General features: G+C 33.9%; 2 protein-coding genes and 1 non-coding gene across 4 annotated transcripts; 1 reads left to right on the top strand and 2 right to left on the bottom strand.

Moving 5' to 3' along the window:
• Positions 1–4,015: 4,015 nt before the first annotated feature.
• On the top strand, positions 4,016–11,348 carry LOC125063640 (vacuolar protein sorting-associated protein 16B). Its single transcript, XM_047670178.1, has 11 exons — positions 4,016–4,213; positions 4,435–4,582; positions 5,225–5,412; positions 5,654–5,790; positions 6,108–6,135; positions 6,388–6,538; positions 7,298–7,434; positions 7,719–7,808; positions 9,033–9,188; positions 9,909–10,034; positions 11,299–11,348. Exons 1-11 carry the CDS (start codon positions 4,145–4,147, stop codon positions 11,317–11,319), a joined length of 1,251 nt encoding a protein of 416 aa, XP_047526134.1. The 5' UTR covers positions 4,016–4,144; the 3' UTR covers positions 11,320–11,348.
• Positions 5,902–5,973, bottom strand: Trnap-ugg. Its single transcript has one exon. It is a non-coding gene; the product is annotated as a tRNA-Pro (tRNA).
• Positions 11,349–14,668: 3,320 nt separating the features above from the next.
• Positions 14,669–24,179, bottom strand: LOC125063639 (allergen Tab y 5.0101-like). Of its 2 annotated transcripts, none has more exons than XR_007119546.1 (13): positions 24,076–24,179; positions 23,699–23,846; positions 22,372–22,457; positions 21,960–22,041; positions 21,384–21,465; positions 20,731–20,902; positions 19,778–20,003; positions 19,003–19,132; positions 18,116–18,239; positions 17,490–17,616; positions 17,109–17,171; positions 16,816–16,873; positions 14,669–14,770 (listed from the first exon to the last, which is right to left on the bottom strand). XR_007119546.1 is itself a non-coding variant. In XM_047670177.1 (13 exons), exons 2-13 carry the CDS (start codon positions 23,837–23,839, stop codon positions 14,690–14,692), a joined length of 1,359 nt encoding a protein of 452 aa, XP_047526133.1. In that variant the 5' UTR covers positions 23,840–23,846; positions 24,076–24,179; the 3' UTR covers positions 14,669–14,689. The 2 variants fall into 2 exon arrangements, 1 of the variants encoding a protein (XP_047526133.1); XM_047670177.1 differs by having other exon boundaries at positions 17,109–17,158.
• Positions 24,180–24,189: the final 10 nt, after the last annotated feature.

Genomic DNA, 24,189 nt, shown 5'->3' with positions numbered 1-24,189 from the left:
CTTGCAGTCTTCGAAAACTCTCAACAGCTCGGGCGTCCATGGATACGGTTTAGAGCCTTTGCCATTAATCTCGACTAAAGCGTCTACTAACTGCGCTTGAAACTTGGCGGCATGAGGGATGAAACGGCGATAAAAATTAATCATACCGAGAAAACGCCTCACGCCTTGCACGGTGTCAGGAGGGGGAAAATCTAATAGCTTTTGAACGCGGTCCAGAGGAGGCCGCGTACCATTAGCGTTAATGAGATATCCGAGAAATACAACCTCGCTGGCACCAAGAATGCACTTAGATGGATTGATCACCACCCCGTAATCTTGTAGGCGCTTAAAAAGGACGCGCAGATGCTCTCTGTGGCTGCTCTCGTCCACTGAAAAAACAAGCACGTCATCGATATAAAGAAAGCAGAAATCGAGACCCCGCGTGACCTCGTCGATAAAACGCTGAAAGGTTTGGACAGCATTGCGCAGCCCAAAGGTCATGAAAGGAAACTCGAAGAGGCCAAACGGGGTAACGATGGTGGTCTTCGCGATATCTTCTTCAAAAACAGGAATTTGATGGTACGCTTTCACTAAGTCAATAGTGCTGAAAATAGTAGCTCCAGCGAGGCTGCAGGCAAAATCATTGATATGACGAGCGGGGTATCTATCTGGGGTATGGTCCTAGCGTTTAATGCGCGATAATCGCCACAAGGACGCCATGTGTTGTCTTTTTTGGGTGTCATGTGCAATGGTGACGACCAAGCGCTTTTAGAGGGTCTTGCTGTGCCGCATTGAACCATGTCTTCAAATTTTTTTTTGGCAGCAGTAAGTTTTTGAGGTGCCAGGCGACGGGGACGACACGACACAGGAGGACCTTCAATAGTTTTAATATAATGCACGGTGCTGTGCTTGATGATTCTAGGTAGACCAGGTGGACGCGTGACATCAGGAAACTCAGTAAGTATGTGTGTTAAACTAGAGTTATTAGAAATAACGGTCTTGACACTGGATTGACTGGAGGATGCAATGGAAGTGGGGATAGATAACCCAGTGCTACCATCTAAGAGACATTTGCTTCGGCTGTCCGATAATAAATTGTAATGACTTAAAAAATCGGAGCCGATAATCGGTGTGTCAACATCCGCAATGACGAAATTCCAGTGGAAATCCCTGCGTAAACCTAGGTTAAGATGCAAAAATATGTTGCCATAGGTTTTAATAGAACTCCCATTCGCAGCGCTTAGATCAAAATCTGCAGAAGCACGACGGTTTTTTGCAAGACGCTTAGGAAAACAACAGAGATCCGAGCCAGTATCCACTAAATACTGGAGTTTCGAATGTTTATCTGTAACAAAAATACGGCGGCTTTGATGAGAACAATCAGTCGCCGCGTCTACTGACTGTGTTTCCTGTTTTCCGACGGCGAGGTGTCGGGTTGCCAGTTGCAGGGTTTGGTACATTTGGTTGCCCTGCTATTGAACCTTCTATGGTACCAACACATATCTGGATTTCTAGGTGAGGCACCGCGAGAACGCTGTCTAGATATTGATTTGCTGCGTGAGCGACCGCGAGGATGCGAGTTGGTAAGAGATGCAACTTGCTTGCTTAAATCTTCCACTGTCTTTACTAAAGAATCCAGTACCGATGGTGCAGGCGCTGGCATCGCACAGGAGTACACCTGGTGGCTGGGTCCTGATATCTCTGTGATCTTGTCTGCGAGGTCTGCTATTTTGTCCAGACTCAGTTCAGTTTGCGAAGCTAAAATAGCCTGAATATTTTGAGGAAGACGGCGCATCCAAAGCTGGCGCAAAATATTTTCATCTGTAAGGGTGTTACCCGCTAACGAACGCAGATGACGCAGAAACTGCGAAGGTCGCCTGTCTCCAAGCTCCTCTACACTAATAAGCTGGCGTACCCGCTGTTCCTCTGACATTGAAAGACGCCGTACTAACTCATCTTTTACCTTTTTATACCGTTGGCCTATGGGTGGGGGTCTGGTAATGATATCCTCAATCTCCCCAGCTAACTTTTGGTCTAATCTACCTATTACATAATTATATTTGGTATTATCACCAACAATACCCGCTATATCAAACTGAGCTTCTACCTGCCCAAACCATACTGCTGGTTTGTCAGGCCAGAAAGGTGGTAATTTGACAGCTACCTTGCACACCGCTTGCTCTTCAGACTTGAGTGTTGATTCTGATGTAGATCCAATATCAGTCAGTTTCTGCTGCAGAGCTGCATTCTTCAGTGTCAGCTGTTGTAATCGTTGTTCTAATTCCCTATCAGCCATTATACCACACGACCAAGCAAGATGAAATAATAAAAAAAAATTGTAGCTGTGAGAGAGGTGCAGTGGCAGATCACACGGTTAGTATACAGGTAAGCTAAACAGTAAACATATAAGTTGTCATATCAAATAGATATAAATATAACAAATAACAATATATGCACAATAATTTAGTTGAAGCGTTTTGTAAATGCGACAAATGACTCGTGAAAGGAAAAACCATCCAGACGATCGCGCTGCTGGCGCACCTGGCCCTGGAGCGACACGATTGGGGGCCGCACCTCGTCGTTGCGCCCTCGTCGCCCGTGCTCAACTGGGAGTGCGAGTCCAAAAAGTGGTCACGTCACGTCGGAAACTTCACATCACGTCGGGGTCACCAATTATGGGATGTTCTATCTTATAATAAATCATAACCCATATTTAACTTTGTTCATTGGTTTATTCTTCACAAAACAAGAGTCGTTAATTTATATTCTTATAGAAAAACCCATGGAAAAAATATACATATCTCACTCCTCTGAAGTCTGTCTTGAGTGACATTCGTTTTCTTCTTTTATTAACCGCCGGTATTTGTGTTGCCACATACATCAAAATATGAAAGAAAGTATAGGTCGACCAGGATCTGATGGCAAAAAGGGAAAAAAGAAATTGACGCTAGCAATACTGGGGAAATTGGAGTAACACGTTTTGATACTTTTTTTTCCTTATAGCGGCTGATTCTGTGTGTGATACATGCAAATATAAAAATTTATCCAATGTGGGGTTTGAAATTTAGATGAAAACTCCAATTACTCTGTTCATGAGTTTATTAATTAATTAAGAACTTGAAAATGGTTCCAAATACTGCACATCCATATAAAAGTCTTCAACGAAGTATTTATAATAAACCTTTCCTCCTGCATCTTAATTAACCGATCTTGTTCTATGAACTGATTTTCAATTTTTATAACATGTTCACAAGATTTTCGCCATTCATCGATCCCTATTTGAGAGAAATAAACAGTGTACAACTCATTTATCTTGTTTCTGATCAATTATAAATCAAAACTATCCAAGTTTATTTGTAGTATAAGAAACCCCTGAAATAAACCAACGTTTAGTATAAGTACATAATATAATACACACGAAAAATCCCATAAACCAAACTATCAAGACGTGTCATTCCTACTAACCAGTCAACGCTTGCACATGGCTCAATATCGATGATTGTGTATGTTCTGCATCTTGTTGACCAAGTATTCTTTGATAAACATTGAAAACAATATGTCTTGCTTGCGATCGAAGAGTTTTCTTCGACATTTTCATCACTTTTTAAAGGAAATTTGAAGCCAAACCAAAAACAATTCCTCGAAATTTTAGTTGACAGATGAAATTTTTCTTTTATTGCCATATGTAAATCGCTAATTTTTAATTTTTTTTTTGCCATCAGATTCTGGTAGACCTATACTACACAAACGCTACACCTTGTATTTTTATATTAAGTTTTATTAATAAAAAGGCCATGCTTAATTTTTACTAACATTCCACAATTCCTATGATGCAAACTTAACCTAAAATTTTTCAGCAAACTTATAAGATTTATCTCTAAACCAAAACTTTGTCAGTACATGAATAATGTCTAGTTTAAGATATTTTAAATTTAAATTATCTATTGGGGCAAAATTGCAACCTCTAACTTATAAGACGTTATCTATGGTTCTTAACGTCCTGACTCCTGTGTACACTGTAGTACTACCATTAATATTTGACAAGTGAGACTCGAATTTAAAAAAAAAACAATTTGTTTCGTAAACAAATAACAATTTGTACAATATTTTTTAAAGTTTCTCTAAATTTAACCTGAACGGCCTGAACTTGATCGAAAATTAAATTATGGATGATGATGACTACTGGAATAATAGTGAAACCAAAGCAAAAGCATTTAGTTTTGATGACGATGTTGTAAGTACAATTTCCCAATTATTATATGTGGACAACCTATTTTTAACTATGTAATAGTTTTAATGCTACAGGGATTAATATTGTTTTTAAATAAACAAGAGTTCATATAATGATAATAAGGAAATATACATCTATATTATTTTACTGTTATAAATCCGTTTCTCTTTTCAGCAATTGATCATTGTAACATACAAACTTAAATTGCACAAATTATATTTCAGTTATCAACTCAGGAAATCCTTGCTATTGGTCAAAAGCCATATTCCGGACAATCAAATGATGTGCCATTCAGTTCTACAATTGTTAATAATACCAAGCGCAATCTCATCCCACTGAACACCCTTATTTCTCCTAAAGTTCTTGACTTAAGTAAGTAGCAATTTTGTTTTTAATACTCAATATATTTGGACATGTCACACGCAGAGATCTTGTAAGTCTAGAAAGAGTCATTGTGACTGGCAGAATAGAGGGCAGACTAGACCTCAAGGCTGATCCCCAACTCGCTGGACCGATCAAGTAAAGGCTCTTACAGGTCTTACTATCACCCAGGGGCAGAGGATTGCCAAAAATATATGATTTTTGACTTAGACAGGTGAGAGTAGAGAAAGTTGTGCGGCGCCATTCGTTCGACCTTCAGAAATGAAGAGTGCGACTGAAGAAGGACTCCAGATACATAATACTACTTAAATAAGTGTGAGAATAACATAACAAAGTTAAATAACATAACAATTATTTTTTTGACTTTTCTTTCTATGGAATTAATATTTTAAATAACAAGTTATGGTAATTTACATTGATGATGCAAGCAAGGCTGTTAATCAACTATATAAAATTTATTATTAATATTGAATAAATAATATTTATTTCTGATGGTTGGCTAGATGAGTTTTTACTTCTGAACTTGTGAATAAAAATTCATTTTGTAACATGTTATACAAATCAATAAATAACTGAAACTATAAATCAATTGCATATTAATATAACTTAATTAAAACTACTTTATTATTTCAGTTGTCTTGGCCCAATCAGGAAAAGATCCTAAAGATAAAATTCCAGAAAATATTGACACCACAGTGGCAACATTGAAAAGATTAATTTTAGGTCGAAGTTGTTTTTTACATGTCCACAGAAGCTTAAAGAGTAAGACTGAATTACTTGATGGGGCAGTAGCTTTGGGTGATGGAAATGCTATTTTAAGTGTAAGTAATAAATTTGTAACCGCTTAGTAGTTGGTTATATTTATTATCTACGTCAATCATGCAGTGGTAATTCACTGCTGACTATATTGGCTCTTGTGTGATTCCCATGATTAAAATACAAAAAATATGCTGATTGGATCTTTATAAGCTCAAAATAATGGATAAGTTTGGAAGTTGTTTATGTTTAAAAAAAAGTGTGACATCATATACTATTAAAATAATGTTTAATATTTATTTCTAGGTAGTACTTTTTCTAATTCAGACATTAAACAAAAAGGTTGTTCATGAATTATTATCGTCAAGACCACTGGCACTGAATCACTACATTAGCTATTTGCGGAGCGAATGCAAAATAACGGAACTCACAGATCTACTTACGTAAGTGGAAAAAAAAGTAGATAATTAAAATAATTATGTAGGAAATGTATGCTTTAACTCCGTCAAGATATTTGATTTAAATAGTAAAAATATTTAAAAAAAATATTGTGTGGGCTCGTCCGGGATTTGAACCCGGGACCTCTCGCACCCAAAGCGAGAATCATACCCCTAGACCAACGAGCCACATGAACTATTGCTTAATTTTTTGATCAAATTGAACAAGACATATGATATGGAGATTATAATATATAATTATTATATTAAACATTTTTTTATTCATATTTTTAAAAAAATCATTTATTTTTTATTAATTTCAGAATGCTAGGCAGAAGTCCTGAAGCTGCGGTCAGTAATTTAAATTATACTACAATAGTCTATACGCTTATATAGATAATGAATTATATAAATTCGTATTGTCAATATTCAAGGAGGTCTTAACTAAATTATTGTTTCTCAGTGGTCGGCACAGAAGACCTATGTTTTATATTGTATGTAATACTTGCTTATAAAGACAATTATCAACGAAATATGTACTAGGTCTGCCATATTGTCTTGGGGGCCAAACATTTTCATTGAAAACATATTATGATTTTTTAGGTGTACCAATTCCAACATATAGTAAAGACACAAGGAAACAGCGTAGACGGCCTATTACGCAAACTAAATAATATCTTATCAAATCATTTTAATCAACCTGGTATAGATACTCATAGTACTAAAATGTTAACGGATTACATAAAGTTATTGGGTAAGATTTTTTTACCTATCTCTTATACTTTATCACTTCATAATAACAATGACAATATTTACAAAAAAAACCCTTTCTAAGTCAGAAAATATTATTTAAATATTTACAGGAAATATTACAAATTTAACTAGTTGTTTACAGAAAATGTTCACGTGTTAGAATACCTAATAAGAAAGTAGAAAAATAATTCACTGAAAGTAGACCTCTTTGTTGTTTTAAAAGAAAGATGGATGGAAATGATTCTTTATTAGTTAAAATAACTATGGCTACACAGACAAAAAAAGGGTCGCGCGTAAGAAGTTATATTTCTTTGGCATTATTAAAAATAGTTTTTGATTGCATTCAAATAATTAATTACAATTAAATAATCAAAGACTGGAAAAGGAGTCATTATAGTCAATAAAGTTCAGTTTACATTTGAAAAATTCAATAAATAAATATTTATGATTATTCTCTTACATTAAGTGTAACATAAATTCTATTATTATTCGAATGTTGTTTTTAAATTATGTACAATGCCGTAGCATCTTCCGTGGGCAACTTCATTCTGTTAATTTTGTGTCACGATGCGCGCGCATCGTAAAATTTCACTCTCATAAATTTTTCATAACGCGCCTAAAGAAGTATAACTTCAAAAATCGACATAATTGACAATACATTAATTTACACATCACAATAAAATTGAGATATACTGTTCTGTGGATCTGTTTATGAATGTTTTATCTCCATTATATTAGCACAAGCTATATATTATTTCAGAATGGCAGAAATACGTAAACAAAACTGAACTTAATAATAAATCAGTGCTAGAATGTCTAACGCATTGCTGTCAGTTGCACTGGCACGAAGGGGCTGGGAACATGATGTCACCTTTGACATTGTGTCAAAGACAACAGGTTGGTTTATGTTAGAAAAGGTTTAGACAGCGTTCGCGTATACCGCAAAGCACCTTTGACATTGTGTCAAAGACAACAGGTTGGTTTATGTTAGACAAGGTTTAGACAGCGTTCGCGTATACCGCAAAGCACCTTTGACATTGTGTCAAAGACAACAGGTTGGTTTATCTTAGACAAGGTATAGACTGAGCGTTCGCGTATACCGCAAAGCGTTGTTAGATTACGTTCATACACTTCTTGGATTAAGTTCAAGCTAATCAAGGCTTTTAAATATTCTTTTCCAGATTACACCACTTCAATATGACTGGGTTGTGTTAAATGTTCACGCGAATTCCAATAAATGGGACATAGTGGAATCATTATTTACGAAAAAGGTAAGTACCTAAATGACCGGATGTGATGTCACTATGCGACTGTAAATATCATATATAATCTGTTTTCTGACATTGTAAACTGTTAAATTGCGTTATGCTATATGCCATTTTGAAGTGTGTCTTCAATAGATTATAAACAAAAGAGTACCTCACATTGTTGCACAGTTCCACAAAAACATGTAAAGTATTTTTACTTTAATATCCATAGAGCTGGAAGCTGGCTCATAGTATCCATGGCAACACTGATTAGTGTTAGACTATGTTATCTATACTATGTATCCTTAAACAGTACTTTTTTCTAAAGAATTGATGACTCCTGTAGTCATTCATTCTTTTAATTTCTTTATTAGTTATCAATCTATCAAATACACATGATAAAAATAATGATTTTTTATTTCTATATTAAAGTTCACCTCATAATATATAGCATATGTTACAAGCTATCTTTTCTAAAATATATGTCAATAGTAAATATAAATGTTCCACTTCCAATTTTAGATGTTACTAGTAATGTTTATCGCTAAGAATTGACCGTATGAAATCTTGAACTATTACCATTGATATACAAAAAACCCAAGATGCACAGTCTCATATAAAAGTAACACTATTTCTGTCCATAACAGTATATAATACAAGCATATATTATTGCAAAATCAACCTTACGTGAATTGCTTAAAGTTGTTATTACAACGCAGTGTATACGTACTTAAAGCAATAAAATTTTACGATCGACCGTGGTCGGTAGGACAAGGTATTGAGTGGAGTCGAACATGACTTTTTTATTTACAACTATTTAACATAATTTTAAATTTATCCGTCTTTTCGGGTGCTTTACAGCGTGAGTGGTCACGGTGACTGAAGACAAAAGGTGTTGGATGTTAAATAGTTGTAAATTTATAATAATACATAACTTTAATCCGGTTAAAAAGTTTTTTCTTTAAATTAAAAAAAAATGTTAAATTGGCTACCTCCTGACCCACACTTTATATAGCGTAAATATATTTGTCAAAAACTACACACAAAAAAGTTCAAGAGTACATAAATTTATTTATTAAAAAAAACACAAATAAATAACATCGACTCCACTTGTAGACGCGAGACTATTTGAAATGAGCGCACAATTTAGAATGTTGCGCTCATTTTTTGACGTTGAGTGTGCATCTTGGGTTTTTTGTATATCAATGACTATTACTGACAAAATTTAAATTGACTAATGTTTCGCAGGACTGGCTCGGCCGTACAACTGTATCTTCACATATTCCAATAGAAACCTTATTGTCACAGTTGAATGAACTTCAAGCGAGCAAACGAATGATGGCGACTTGTCTTAACAAAATACAGAACGGCGATGAAAAATTACGGCTGGCTTATAAATATAAGGTATTAGAGAGTAAATGTTTTGTTTCTAGTAATATTTGAATATGGAACATCAAAATGATTTTATGATAAGATGCTTTACACAGACTAAGAAATTTAAAACAAAACTATTTCTGAAAAAAGTGCTCAATCACACAATGTTCGTTCTTGCCTCACCAAGAAGTTTATATTATTATTTTTTGTAGCAGGTGCTCAATTTCTATAGTCTATGGCAATTTATTACTTATCTGTGGACGCCATAATTTCTTTAAAAAAGCATTTTGTGGCCGCGCTCTCTTTGTTATGCGCATTTGAATAACGATACGTTAATGGTCATATGCCTGTTTTTTGCCCCTGTATAGCAGTGTTGGCCTAGTGGCTTCAGCGTGTGACTCTCATCCCTGAGGTCGTAGGTTCGATCCCTGGCTCTGTACCAATGCACTTTCTGTCTATGTTCGTATTTAACATTCGCTCGAACGGTGAAGAAAAACATCGTGAGGAAACCGACATGTCTTAGACTCAAAAAGTCGACGGCGTGAGTCAGGCACAGGATCTGATCACCTACTTAGAACCTACCTATTAGAAATCTGAGGCCCAGACCTAAAAAGGTTGTAGTGCCTTTGTAGTTTTTATTATAATTTCTCAAATATGCGTTTTGTAGTTTTTTAACTTCAACTGTAAAACTTTGCTTTTAATTACTGCTCTTTTAATAATGTAACAAAATCATACAATCATATTTTTTAGATACATTCAGTAGTGATAGAATCTCTATTAAAGCAAAAAGACCGAACGGCTCTCACTAATTATAAGATGACACTCAGCCCCCAGTCAGAAGAATATATACTTGCTGAAAACACTTTGAGGGAACCTGTGAGTATTTCTCTAATTATCTATCGTTATTATATGTATATATAAACAAATTAAATTTAAAAATGTAATAATAATATTTTGGAGTTATTATAATTTAACTATCGATGTTGTATATCTTATATATAAAATTCTCGTGTCACAATGTACCATACTCCTCCGAAAAGGCTTGACCGATTTTAATCAAATTTTATATGCATATTAAGTAGGTCTGAGAATCGGCTACTTTCTATTTTTCATACCCCTAAGTAATAAGGGTTGTCCACCCCTAACATATTATTTTTTGGACAAAATTTTAATTTTAATTTTGTTTATAATGTGCCATTAAAAAATACATACAACCCTAAATTTTCACCCCTCTACGATCAACCCCTATTTTTTTTATTAGTGTAGTTAGTTATTTTTATTGAACTAAAAAAACAAATGTTTGCCGAGTCAGCTAGTATTTATAAAATTCTATTCATGTTATATAAACCTTCCTAATAAATCACTAACTATGTATATGTGACCGCATGAAAATCCGTGCAGAGGATGTGTTTATCGAGAACAGTTTGCTTCAAAGGGAAACTAGGTCAAGGGACGGAAAGTTTTATAACCCCACAATGATGACTCAATTTACTTAACAATAATCGTTTAGTTGGAAATTAAATTTAGTAACTTCGAGCTATAACTCATATTCGTTGATCACTGTTTATAGTATCAGCGGATAGTAGCTATTAGACATTTATTCATAAGATTGAGGTTTATTATTAGAAATGAAAAAAATCTTTTGAAAACGTGTTACCTCCTAATTGATAAAAAGGTGTACACTTTTTTAAAGTACGGTTTCCGTCTCTTTCTGTTAAATTGTATTTAAGGTGTCATGAAAAAAGACAGATGAGTTTAGCTAAATCGGTGCAAATATACAGATTTTTTTTTGAAGACGCGGTTGGATATTGTAATATTCGCTCAAATTCTACTTTAAATATGTTTCTTTTAATATATATAATAAATATATATGTATATGTTTCGATTACATATATATACAGTCAAAACCGTTTACGACGACATCGTTTAGAACAACATACCGGTTATATTGACCAAAATCAAAGGTCCCGGCTCAATTCTATTGTATTAGATACTTAATAACAACGTCATCGGCTGTTACGACTATCGGTTTTTACGACCAAATATGAGTAGTCCCTTCGATGTCGTTATAACAGATTTTGACATATATATATATCAAATGTAAGTTGACTCTGAATAACTGTTACCATTTTTGTTTCAGTCCATCAAATGGAAGAATTAAACACATTTTAATTTATTGTAAAATTTTATTACATATTAAATAAATGGTATTCACATTTTTTATTTTTTATTAATTTCCCTTCAGGTTATTCACACAAACGTTATACAAGAATAATTTGTGTATATTTTAAATTTTTATAAATATATAAAATTATTTCGTTTTTCTTCAGTACACTTTGAGGTAATTTTTGAAATATATAAAATCACCCAAGTGTTTTGTTGCATTATTATCAAAATATTACTGTCATTTGATTTTTTAAGGCTTGTTTATAACAAAGAGTTTGCTTCAAATTAATACAAAAATATTATATACTAACATACTACTTCTACTCTTTTACTTCTTAATCAATCATCATCAGCTCCACAATTACATTGGTCTTCGTCGATTTCCATGCCGCAACAACGTAACAACTGTACGATACAAGTAATACATAGAAGGCACTGAAGAACTTTACAACACGCCCTACAACAGCCACCGCAGCAACACATTTTCAACTAATCCAAAAACGTAATATCGTTATGGTTCCGGAATCTGCTAAGGAGCACTTGAAATTATTTATTGGGAGAAACACAGAAAATCTCAAATTTCACACTTAAAAACTCCGTGGAAATCCGTGTAATTGTTATCTTTATGTTAAATTACATATATTCCTTTCGCACAAGATTGCTTCGAAATCCTCGAGTCTTCAAATATTTCCAAATTGAAATGGTTAGAGTAAACTATTTGTTGGTTCGTTATTGCCACGACATTTTTATTTATACTGTAGGTATACCACTTCTACTGATTCATATCTTATCGTATTTTTATCGATATGTATTTAGTGATAGTGAATGGTCGTATATGGATATGATTCAAATGTGGCGTTATAGTTATTTCCAAATTCTAATTTCTTAAGTATTTAGATAACCATTAGGATATCGTTAAGATAACGTTAAACGATTACCTAGTACTGTGTTGGTGTATTAGTGAAATCTATTTGTTGTCGTACGTTCACAACATTTTCTATTGCATCTTCGCAGTCTTGTTTGCATTCGCTACATTCTGCTCCAAAACCACATCTCGAATTCCTCTATCTTTTTTTAGTCCGCTCACGAATTGACCAGGACTCTAATCCATACAAAAATATGGATAATACCAAAACTGACGCGTCCTATTGTAATGCCGTCCTGTAATTGCCCAAGAGGACAAAGTAGTCAGCAGATACATATTTGCCTGTTTCAATGATAATATTTCTTTATATACGTCATTTATTTTTGTATCTTTGTATTTATATCTACTTACCTGTCGTGGTTGCCGTAGGAAAAATTGTTATTAAAATTATTACTAATTCTTGGTTTGAAAGTAATGTTAAGGACTATTCATTTTAAATAAATATATGAAGACGGTTATTAAAAAGCATTTACGATTAAATCAAGTAAGAAAACTAATCGTCCTTAGATAATAATCAGTATCAATGCCAAATAGCTAAGAGAATCTACTATTATTGTGTTACAGACTATCTATGCAAGATTACAATAGGCTTTAAGTATTAGTTCCATACATTTTGTATGATTTTTTACTACATTAATGATGGGTTTGCGATGCGAGGTACATTCTTCCGTTTAGTTGCGCTGACGCGTTTTCTCTCTCTTTGATTTTCGTTTACGTTAACTTACTATTCGATTTTACGTTTGACCAAAGGCGAGCTCAAACATCTATAGTAATTAGTAGGTATATTCCACATAAAAAGTCAGAAGGCTCGCGTGGTTTGGATGTCAGATGATATTTGACATTCGAAGATCCTTTAAAAATGAAAGCCTTATAAAATAGTTGACCACAGCGTAGGGGGAGATATTATCAATAGCAACATATCGCTATCCCATCGCCTACTCCCATTAATTTCAAATAATTTATATCAAAAAAATAGATTGCTGCAGAAGGGGTATATAGTGGGAAGGCAGTGGGATATATATATATTATATACTATAGGTGTTTTACAAGGTAAAACTTATCACTAAAAATAATCTTTATTTCCACGAAAACTATCACAATTGCGTCAATGCTTTGCAGTTTGAATGTATTTTACGTAGAGCACAAGTATATTTTTAAGGTATTTAACCACGAGATATTAATAAATAGGTAATGTATATCAATGGGCCTGGCTTCAAAATACACCTGTTCCTTTGGTGATATTTTTTAAAGGCAAGTTTTGTTCTGTTTGACACAAGTGAGACAATCGTGACCCACAAAACCAATTTGTTCAGAAATGGTGATAACTAGGAAGCTGGCGAGCGTTTAAGTATATGGTTTGCTCGAATTTCATAATGATAGAAATTAAAGTTCGGACCAATACGATAAAATTTTCTTAACGAATTAAGGTCGTAAGTTGCCGCGTTTTTAAGCTACAGGGGCCTGTAAAAAATCTATATTAAATCATTTGCTCGTGTCTGCCTCTGGGACACCCCAGAGAGACACCCTTTCTCATATCTCATTTAGATAACGAAGAAAATCTGTAAGACGAATATCCATTATCCAGGCCTCTGCATTATCACAACAGATAAAAAATGTAAAAAAACAGTTATACTGTATCATTTGCTCGTGTCTGCCTTGGCTGATGTTTAGAAACCTTGTCAAAATGCAAAAAATATCAAAAAGGCAGACATCTAGGACTGACTTTTAAAGGTAACACTAGTATTGACGAAGTAAGGTACACATTTATATAGTTTTTTTTTTTAATAACCAAAATGTGTATATTTTAAAAGTGACTTAAATTAATCTATTACGATTGTGTCCACATGCTATCTACACAAAACCTGGAAAGTATTTCAGCGTTTAATATAATATGTAATACCTTACAAAAATCAATCAAATCACAACTTTAGTTTTTTAATATTCCTCATCATCTTCGCAGCTTTCACAGCAATGCAGTCCACAGAGAGAGAACAGGGCAGCGCACAACGCGAGACAACATGCACATCTTAAACATCTACAACAATTTGAACAACAGCAACACATATTTTTGCCATTTACTATAAATTATTAATTTCACGATTGGGTTGATTAGAATTTTTATTTAAATTCACACTATGGTATAAATAGCATTTTTAATATAAAATTGTGTTTAAAGGTGCTGTACTTTCGTAATCTGACACTATTGTCTTGTTTGACAGTTCCTGACGATATGAAAGAATTTGACATTCCATGTTAGAGGTTATAATAATATTTTTTTTTTATCTGTTCTTAAAGTAGGTAATGGTAATTCTTAAATGATACTAAACCTTGGTATTTTTATGCAGTCTTCATTAAAGTAAATAAATGTTTGAAAAACGATGATTTCTAAAGGAAGCAAAAATAAAAATAAAAAAGCAAATTGAAAACAAAAATGTATTTGTTATCTTTTTCGTCCGGAAATCTTGAAGCCTGTGTCACGAAACAATTGGTCCATATCATCTTTATCGATCATCAGAGATGGCTAAAACAAGCAATCATAATTACGGATGCCTTTATATTTTTATTCATTTAAAATACCTGACTTTTATTCTATAAACTGTAATTAAATTTTATTCTAAGTATACAGGGTGGCCAAAAAGTCGTGGATCAAACGCAAATAGGGGATAGATGAGGTCATCAGCGGCAAAAAATTGTTCTACGGGAGGTCTCTAAGGTCAACCCCTGCAGAGTTATGATTTATTTTGGTTTTTATATGAAAATTGACTTTTTTTACTAATTCTTCTTAAAATTCGAAAATATCTACATCCTGTATCTTTCTCATAATATCCACTAGATTGGTACGGATGAGTTCTTGCGTTAGACATACTATTTATAGTTGTTTATTGAGTATATTCAAGATAATATTAAGTGATACGATATAACATTTTTTCAAATCATAAATTTTTCTTTACTTTGGACCCCACTGTGAAAAAAAATTACTCCACCGAAAAGTGTCCCTGTACTACAAGTTTTGGCGCATTTAATAGGGATTCTGAAAAGGTATTACACGTGGCCATGAGTTGCTCTAATATCTTTCTAGGAAGAATAACAAACAACGATTGTGAAATAATAATTGTATTAAAACAATTATTTCTCAATGGTTGTTTGTAGGAAACAAAATATTTTACAATAAAATATGCTCAAAATTCCTGACTCTGACCATAATACTTAATCTGCACCGTCTAATCAAATTCCTACGTAAACCTCCAGCCATCTGTCCAATTTGTTGAATCTAGTCCGATTCACACAGTACTGGTCACAGGTAGGTAAATAATCTATCATAAGTCCGAATCGTTGTTGTTTTTTCGTCCTAGAAAGATATTAGAGCGACTAATGGCCATTTGTAATACCTTTTCAGAATCCATATTAAATGCGCCAAAACTTGTAATACAGGGTCACTTTTCGGTAGAGTAATTTTTTTTCACAGTGGGGTCCGAAATAAACAAAAAGTTTTGATTTGAAAAAAAATTATATCGTATAACTTAATATTATCTTCAATACACTCAATAAACAACTAAAAATAGTATGTCTAACGCAAGAACTCATCAGTACCAATCTAGTGTATATTATGAAAAAGATACAGAATGTACATTTTTTCGAATTTTAATAAAAATGAGTAAAAAAAGTCAATTTTCATATAAAAACCAAAATAAATCATAACTCTGCAGGGGTTGACCTTAGAGACCTCCCGTAGAACAATTTTTTGCCGCTCATGACCTCATCTATCCCCTATTTGCGTTTGATCCACGACTTTTTGGCCACCCTGTATATCCGATGTTTTTATACTAATTTAACGCGATAATCTCAAGGAGTAGATATTGTTTAAAATCGAAATAACATATTTGTGTTGGATAGTCTAGCTATCGGAGTTGCTTGAGATTAGGTTCTCAGAAATGTATACAATTATCAAAATTCGTTCAAGGATGAAATAAAGTCAAATAACGCTATTATTTACACATAAATCTTAATCAATTTAAGATTAGCTTTTACGGGAACTATCGCATTATCTAGGTTTTGTATCTTATCTAAACGACTTACTTATTTTTATAATGATCATATTTAACGTAAATAACATTATTACTGTAGGAGTAAAATGAAACAACCGAAATTTGACTGCTCTATTGAAGGAACTTAAATATATATATATGTAAATCTTTCTAATTGCCGAAAAGACTTAAGAGCTTGGTACTTGAAAAGTGCTAAAACCTTAAGCTTCTTCGTAACACTATTTGACAAAAACAATTTTTTTGGAAAATAAAAAAGCATCTGTTTTTTTTATAATAAAAGCGATCTTTTCCCATATATGAGTCTGACGTACCTACATAAAAATATAACCATAATTTTAGAGTAAGTAAGTGGTTTTTTTTTTAAATCTGTGGATTATTTTTAGCATTTTTGAGGAAAACTACCTGCCTGTACCACGTTTGAATGCCTGTGATATATTGGGCTCTATAGTACAACTATTAAAACTAATTACTACTTTTACAACAAGACCATTTCGGATTTCAGTCAAACCGAAGTACATACCAATGAAGATCTCTCATATTGGTTCTCCGGTTTATTGAATAAAGCTTTTGCACCCGGCCTGAAAGATATTATCATTTATATTTATGTTTTCTTTTGTATTTTTATAAATTGTATTTTTTTCTCGATATTTTACAGTCACAATGTGTTTTGTGAAGATACTGGATTTTTTCTTCGAAGACGCCAGAGTATATCATTTGTACAAATAAATAAATATAATTTCATTCGCGTAATACTTAATTTCATTCAAATTGTCATGACCTATTCATTCAACGAATTAACGATACAATTCATACCTTCGTGGTCTAAATCTTGTTTGTTTCCATCTTTGCCTGATCACTTGCTCCTGAAAATACGACCTTGAAAATGCAAATAGATCTATGTTTATTATTCTACGAAAATCTATGTTCAGTTCATAGCTCTATGCTCGATGCTACTATATAAAAAACTTCAATATAAATGTGACAATTGAACGTGTTATAATCGCATAAAAATTACAATTAAATAACGTGGTGTATCTTTTTGATACAAGAATATTCTAATATGGAGAATGAACAACATTCTTTCTTTTGTTTTTTTATTCGTTTTAGAAAGATGGCTGAGAGTCTACATTATAGTATATAGCTTTAGTAGATTATTTTTTCACGTTAAAATTAACAGTGAAATAAATGTTTCACCTTATGAACTGGATCTTGACGAATTTGTGGTGGTTCCATAAAACCTTTATCAACAAACACATCTTCTTTCGTCTGACTTCTGTACAAATGTTGTAACTTATCAGCAAATTTTTTTTCATCTGATTCTCTGTAAGTAATTGTTTTAATCAATCGGACGTACCACTGCGTCTGCGTCTTAATTTATAAAATCAAAAAAAAAACAAAATCAAAATAAGTTTATTCAATTTAGATGCGTCTTAGCGCATGCTTATGAATGTCAAAAACGTTTACAAAATTCGCGAAAGAGCAAGACTACGCCATCCTTTCGCAAAACTACCAGGAGGCCTTGTTCTGAGAAGAACGGGCAAGAAACTCAGCAAGTATTACCCTCCATCTACATTACAATTATTCAAAGGAAAATGTCATAAACCACAACGTATTTTTAAATAAGTCTTAATACTCGATAAATTTATTGATCCGACGGGATAAGAACTTAGAACAAGTCACTGTATTGCGGTACGTTATACACGCAGGTATCAAACATACAGGAAACATACATACGGAAAATTTTATACACGGGACGAGATTTCCAAATTCGAAGCGAATTAAAATGGTAAACATATTTAATTTAGCATTTCACTTATTACCTATTATCCAGTCCATGAACTTCTAATCGTGGTCTGGTAGGCCATGCCTTAAGTTGGGTCTTACTCCGCGGTTTTTCTAATTCCTGTTCCAAAATATCTAATGCCCTAGTCGTCTTTCGCGTTGCTGAAAAATATATCAAAAAACTAAAATTCATTCACCTGTAGTGTGTATTCCTGGATTTTTTATCTATTTATTTATTTCGTACTCTTACAGCTAACATATATTATACTAGCAGACCGGCCAAGCGTTGCTGTGGCTAAGGTTTTTGTTATATCACATAGTGGTAAAGAATTCAAGGGAAACGGCAGGAGAACAGCAGTCATTGGACCACCATGATTTTTTGGTGGTTATGCCATTAAATTGTCTGTTAGAATTGTGACTATCAAATAATAAACAAATGCAATAAAATAATATTTCGGGTATAAATTGAGATGTAAGCTATCTTATCATTTAAGTTAGATCAAACTGCACACGGTGTGCAAATTTGATTGATATCGGTTCGGTAGTTTAGGAGTCCATAGCGGACAAACAACGTGACACGTAATTTATATATATTAAGATTAATTAAAACCAATTATACTAAACATATAGCCAAGATAGAATACGTAATATAAACAAAAAGGGCTCAAATATTAATAAAAAAAATATTCAATACAATTAAACTAAGTAATACCTAATTAGGCTGTGGCTATCTAATGTCAAATATCTTTAATATTCTTCAATAGTCCCGAATATTATTATTCGCCTTGTATATTTTAATTGAAAATATTCTTCCTCCATAATGTAAATAGTACTTTGGCTGATCTGTTTCGTTCTATTTTATCTTGGGTAGTTTGATACTATATTCCTATTACTCACTTAATCCATATTTCCCTGTTTTACTTACTGAGATAGCCAATATCCAGGTGCTTCCGTGGCAGCTTTTCTTTATCGACTTCCTCCAACTCTGCCTCATCGTCTTCATCACTTGCATAGCCGTCGTACTCTTCATGACTCGACTCGGTGGTTTGTCTCATCTATAAAGTAGTAGCTATTATCTACTATCTAATTTGTGCCTTATTTTAATTTCCAGTTTCCAACCCTTGATCAATCAAGTGTACTAAAATAAGTAAAGGTGGTTCACAATTGTTAACATAATTGCAGACACTTGAAGCTAATAGTAATTTTAAATTATGACATTATTTTGCGTTTATATCCATTAAAATTTTCTTTAGGTATATACCTAAAAACGCAATATTAGACAAGAAAATCAGTGGTAGCAATGGCAAAAAAAGAGTGTGTGTACTTATGAACACGCGTTTTAAGTTATACTTCTTTGGCGTATGGAAAAAAAATAACTAAAATGCAGTAGTGATTTACGATAAATATTAAAATTAATAAAATTATTATTAGTAGATACTATCACCGTCGTATATAAAATTGATTTAATAAAAACACCAAAATAATATTTATTTATTCACACTGCTTAATTGTAGTTACGAAACACGTGTTCTAAATATAAAAATACTAGAATATACAACTTGAACATAGTTATTATCGATTTCATGCCTAGAACTAACTTCATTCTGTTAATTTTGTGTAACGGTGCGCGCGCATCGTAAAATTTCACTCTCATCAATTTTTCATAGCGCACCTAAAAAAGTATAACTTCAAAAAATTACCGGAGCACACAGCAAAGGATATGAAGTGCGTATCTTCCTCGCCGTATGAGCAGGACACGCGGCTAATGGACCGGGATTGATGGTTCTCTCTCCAAGCATGTTCGTGTGTGAGAAGTCACATACGAGCAACATACGCGTCTGCGCATCGCCGTGGGTCACCGCCCCACAACCAACAGCTCTTAGGGTCCACACTGCTAATTGACTGAAGTGGCCCCAAACGCTGCCTCTATTATAAATATTTGAAAATAGTTATGTTTGCATAGCTTGAAATGTAGTTAAAATCAAATCCTCTCCCTTCAGTCTCACCCTGTCTCACCAATAGGTACAGCCTGGACTTGATATTATTAGGAGATTTATCACTAGTTTATTCATTAGGTGATATTGGTATGAAACGTCTACATAGATTTCTTATTATGAGGATTTTATATGAGGTAAATTAAGTTATTCCCTTTAAAATTATTAACATCGAGATGTACAATCGAGATACAATATTAATATTTATGTTCCGTGAACGCAGTGACTAAGCAGCCAATGTTCTTGATGTACAGCTTGCTAGCCAGTGGACTGTGAAATGTGTATTTAAAATTTATATGTATTGAATGTCAGGAGTATCTGTATAGTATATGTAATGTATGTGTGAGCAAGCAGCACTAACTAAATATATGAGAGGGTGAGATGTAAGACCCTAACAACCTACCTAACCTACGGATCCCTAAGCCCTACAGACGGACCCTAACACATAAATAGTGAATTTATAAATAAATACGGCAGCACCAAGAGACCTAAGGTAACAGACTGAGCCCTTTGGGATTATCTCAAAGCTCACCCGTTAGCTTTGAGATATACTCAACACGATAATTCACGGCTTGCAGTAGGTAGTCTTAGCGACTTTGAGAGGAAGCGAGAAATGAATACTTATGTTTCTGATTAATATTTTCTACATATAAACTTACTTGGGAGTTAATCTAAACGGCGCAATAAGCTGTTTGGGCTGCACCCGCCGTCTTTCTCCCCACCAGGCATCGAATACCCTGCGTATGGCTCGCTGAGCGCTTAGCTCTTCCGAATCACTGGAACGTCGCCATCGCACCTCACCCACTGTTTGGCCCGCGTACGGATAGCGAACTGGACAAAACTATTTACTAGTTTTGAATACTTTTTCTTAAAAAATTAAGCAGCTTTTTTCTTCTTTTTAAAAACTAGTTTCAAGAGGTGTCAAGTTTCTACTAGATTAATATATTTAAAAGAGTTATGACGAAGTTATGAGGTAAGGTACGGGCCTAATGGTCTGCGACTTCGTTTGTTTCGAAACCCACAGAGAAACCTGCAACGCCTAGGACTAGCGGGTGTGTTACCGGCCTTTCAGGGATTGGTACGCTCTTTTCTTGAAGGCCCCTAAGTCGTATCAATTTGGAAACACCTCTACTGGCAGCTGGTTCTACAAAAAGATCCTTAAAAAGTGCTGTGTTAAGCAATGCCAGGCGTCGAGACAAAAATGTTGGAATTTTGCATTATGCCTAGACGTCCGACGATGGAATTTTGGCAATAGTACCTTTTGGTATTTATAGTCCACCTACTTTAGGTAATCTTTATATCGACAACTTACCAGTAGCTCTACAGTCATCGTGCACAAAGCGACATTGGTCTGCAAGGCGTTGAGCCAAATGGGCTAACTCACGGTCCCAGCTCTAGAATCAAATTATTATTTTAACTTCAAAAACTTACCAAATTAGGGTCAATTTATAATACCGAACCGTATCGAACATAACAAATTCAACCTTAACTGTAAAGTGTAACGCACGCATACATTTCTTCTGAGATTTCAAAAAGACGCTGATTGGTGCGCGCACATTATCGTGAATCTACGCGTCATAAGTCTAAAGTTGGCCTGTGTTGATCACGATGGAATCGGATGTAAAATTAATTTACATGGTGCAAAAATATGAATGCCTATTTAATCCAAAAGCCAAAAATTTACTGACAAGTGATTCAATAGCACTACTGTTCATGCCTACACGTAAAAACCGTACGCGTATTCGTGCGGCTTCGCTTTACTTGTGAAGAATTTGACGCTTCGACTCTGCTAGTATAAATTGACCCTTAGAAAACTTATAAATTTCAAAATAAGAGTCTGTATTCCTACTTTGTAAAGATACAATTAGGTATTCTGATAATTACTTACAACCCACATCATAATCTCTGGTTTGGGTATATGTGCGCCGCCACGCACGCGTTCGTTGCCCGTTGCTATCCGCTGTCTACGCCTTAATAACACGATGACTATGAGGAGAACCATGTGATATAACTTAAATATTTAAAAACTATCTAATTAAGAATGTGTTGTGTGATCCATTTTAATACCTAACTTACTATGAAAGCAGTGTTGTTTAAACGTGCGGCTATCAACCCAAAGTTTGGCGTTTAAACACAACTGTCCACCAATGGATTTTTTTTACGTTTACTTTAATTACTTGGTCGTGCGGAGAAGATTAACAGGGTAAGGAAACCGATTATCAAATCCAGGTAACATTACAATTATTGTTTACCGACCCGAAACATCTTAGAAGGGAATTAATTATGTTTAAGAAACAAACCTGTTGATGTAGTGGGTTATAAAATTTCTTAAGTCCCCGGTGAATTTAATTTTGGTATAATTCACACAGTATGGATTAGGGCCCGGCTGAAATGTTTTAGTAACTGACAGGGCCGCGCCGCCCATGTGTGCGAAGTGTGCGATGCACACAGGCGCTAAGACAATAAGGGCGCCGCCACCGAAATTATTTATACTACAATATTCTTACGTACAATTGAAGTTTCATTTTACGCTTTGGGTTTTAGTTTACATTAATTACTCAGAGCTTAGCGAATCAAAAGAAAGGCCGCTGCGCCGTGATTGAGTGTGTTTATGTCTTATGATTTCAATAATATGCCGACATACCTTGATAGAATCCAAAATGAACTAATTTTTATACTCGGTAACCAAATTCAACATTTTATTTTAAATTTATGTCTAATTAATAAATATTTTTCAATTTCAATACTGGATTGTACTCCTGACGTTTCACACGAAGAGCAAATTAGTATGATAATAATATTTGTTAACTTTAACATGGAAACTAGAAAGTTGGAAATAAGACAGCATTTCCTAGCTTTCTGTCAATCATAGATACAACTGGCGCTGGAGTAAGGTCATTTATAATAGAAAAACTAAATGACATTAATTTGGACATAAACAACTTAAGGGGACAAGGCTATGATAATGGCTCAAATATCCGCGGTAAGAATATTGCGGGATCTAAATCTCCGCGCTTTTTATGTACCTACCGTGCGCTAGCCATAGTTTAAATTTAATAGTAAACGACGCCAATCTCATACACGACTGGATTTTTTAATATTGTGCAATTATATAAATATTTTTCGTCCTCTACTAAAATATGGGATTTATTACAAAGATATATCATACATCTGACCTTAAAAACGGTTAGATATAACATCGTAAATAAACTATGTAACAATTTAATTCGCGTTTTATTTTTCACGGCAATTGGCAAGCGGACGTTTTACCTATTTAAAAAAATAATATTTAAGTAGGGATATTAAACTAAAAAAAAATTTTCTTTCGGTAATTTAAAAAAAATTATAAAAAATATATTGAAACTTGAAGATTCGTAAAAAATAGGCCGAAAAATATAAATAGTTCCCTCAAAGGCCTGCAACACACCCGCTGAAAATGTCTATGGGCTGCCATTAATTCCCTTTTTGTCCGTCGCTCAGGCTCGTTTGCCCCCTATAAAAAAAAGGAGGCGCTTCATGGGTTTCGCACACAGGCGCTGCCGGGGGTCGGCGCGGCCCTGGTAACTGATATACTAAACTAAAAAGCAAAGTAATAACTTAAGTTATCAGAAAATTAAAATCACTTACAACAGGAAACTGACAAGCTACATGACGACCTTTACCCTGACACAGTCGCCTATACCGTAACGAGCAATACGGCTGGTCATCCACGAGAGATGTTGCCACTGTTAGTGTCAGGAATAGGCAAGAAACAGCTTTAGCATACATTTGGAGACTGAAAAAACTACGAATTAGTCCGTTGCATATCTATGCTTATCTTGCTGCAGCAAAATACTGAATTATGGAAATCCATAACGAACATTCTTAATTTATATTATTTTCCTTGTAAGGCTTGTCTAGAAGGAATCAATTATATCTACTAAAGGATTAATAAAAATTAAACATTTGATAACAAACTTAATGTACGTAGAATGGAATTTTTCAGAATATAAAATTATACTTACCTCCTACGATATTAGGCAGCATTTCTTTGCATTGTAAAATAATGAATGTAAAAATAATATTTAAACTGAAAACACGTTAGAAAAATTATGTATGAAACTAAAATATTGACAATG

The sequence above is a fragment of the Pieris napi genome, chromosome 3 (assembly GCF_905475465.1).
Source record: "Pieris napi chromosome 3, ilPieNapi1.2, whole genome shotgun sequence".
Taxonomy (NCBI): Eukaryota; Metazoa; Arthropoda; class Insecta; order Lepidoptera; family Pieridae; genus Pieris; species Pieris napi.
This window is presented reverse-complemented; position numbering and strand designations above follow the sequence as displayed.

Coding starts and splice junctions, on each gene's coding strand:
- LOC125063640 (XM_047670178.1), top strand. CDS start 4,145: ATGGATGATGATGACTACTGGAATAATAGTGAAACCAAAGCAAAAGCA. Junction 5,791..6,107: donor GAACTCACAGATCTACTTAC/GTAAGTGGAAAA, acceptor TATTAATTTCAG/AATGCTAGGCAGAAGTCCTG. Junction 6,539..7,297: donor GGATTACATAAAGTTATTGG/GTAAGATTTTTT, acceptor ATATTATTTCAG/AATGGCAGAAATACGTAAAC.
- LOC125063639 (XM_047670177.1), bottom strand. CDS start 23,839: ATGTATGCTAAAGCTGTTTCTTGCCTATTCCTGACACTAACAGTGGCA. Junction 20,004..20,730: donor CCGTTTAGATTAACTCCCAA/GTAAGTTTATAT, acceptor TATTTATAATAG/AGGCAGCGTTTGGGGCCACT. Junction 19,133..19,777: donor ATCCTTTGCTGTGTGCTCCG/GTAATTTTTTGA, acceptor ACTACTTTATAG/ATGAGACAAACCACCGAGTC.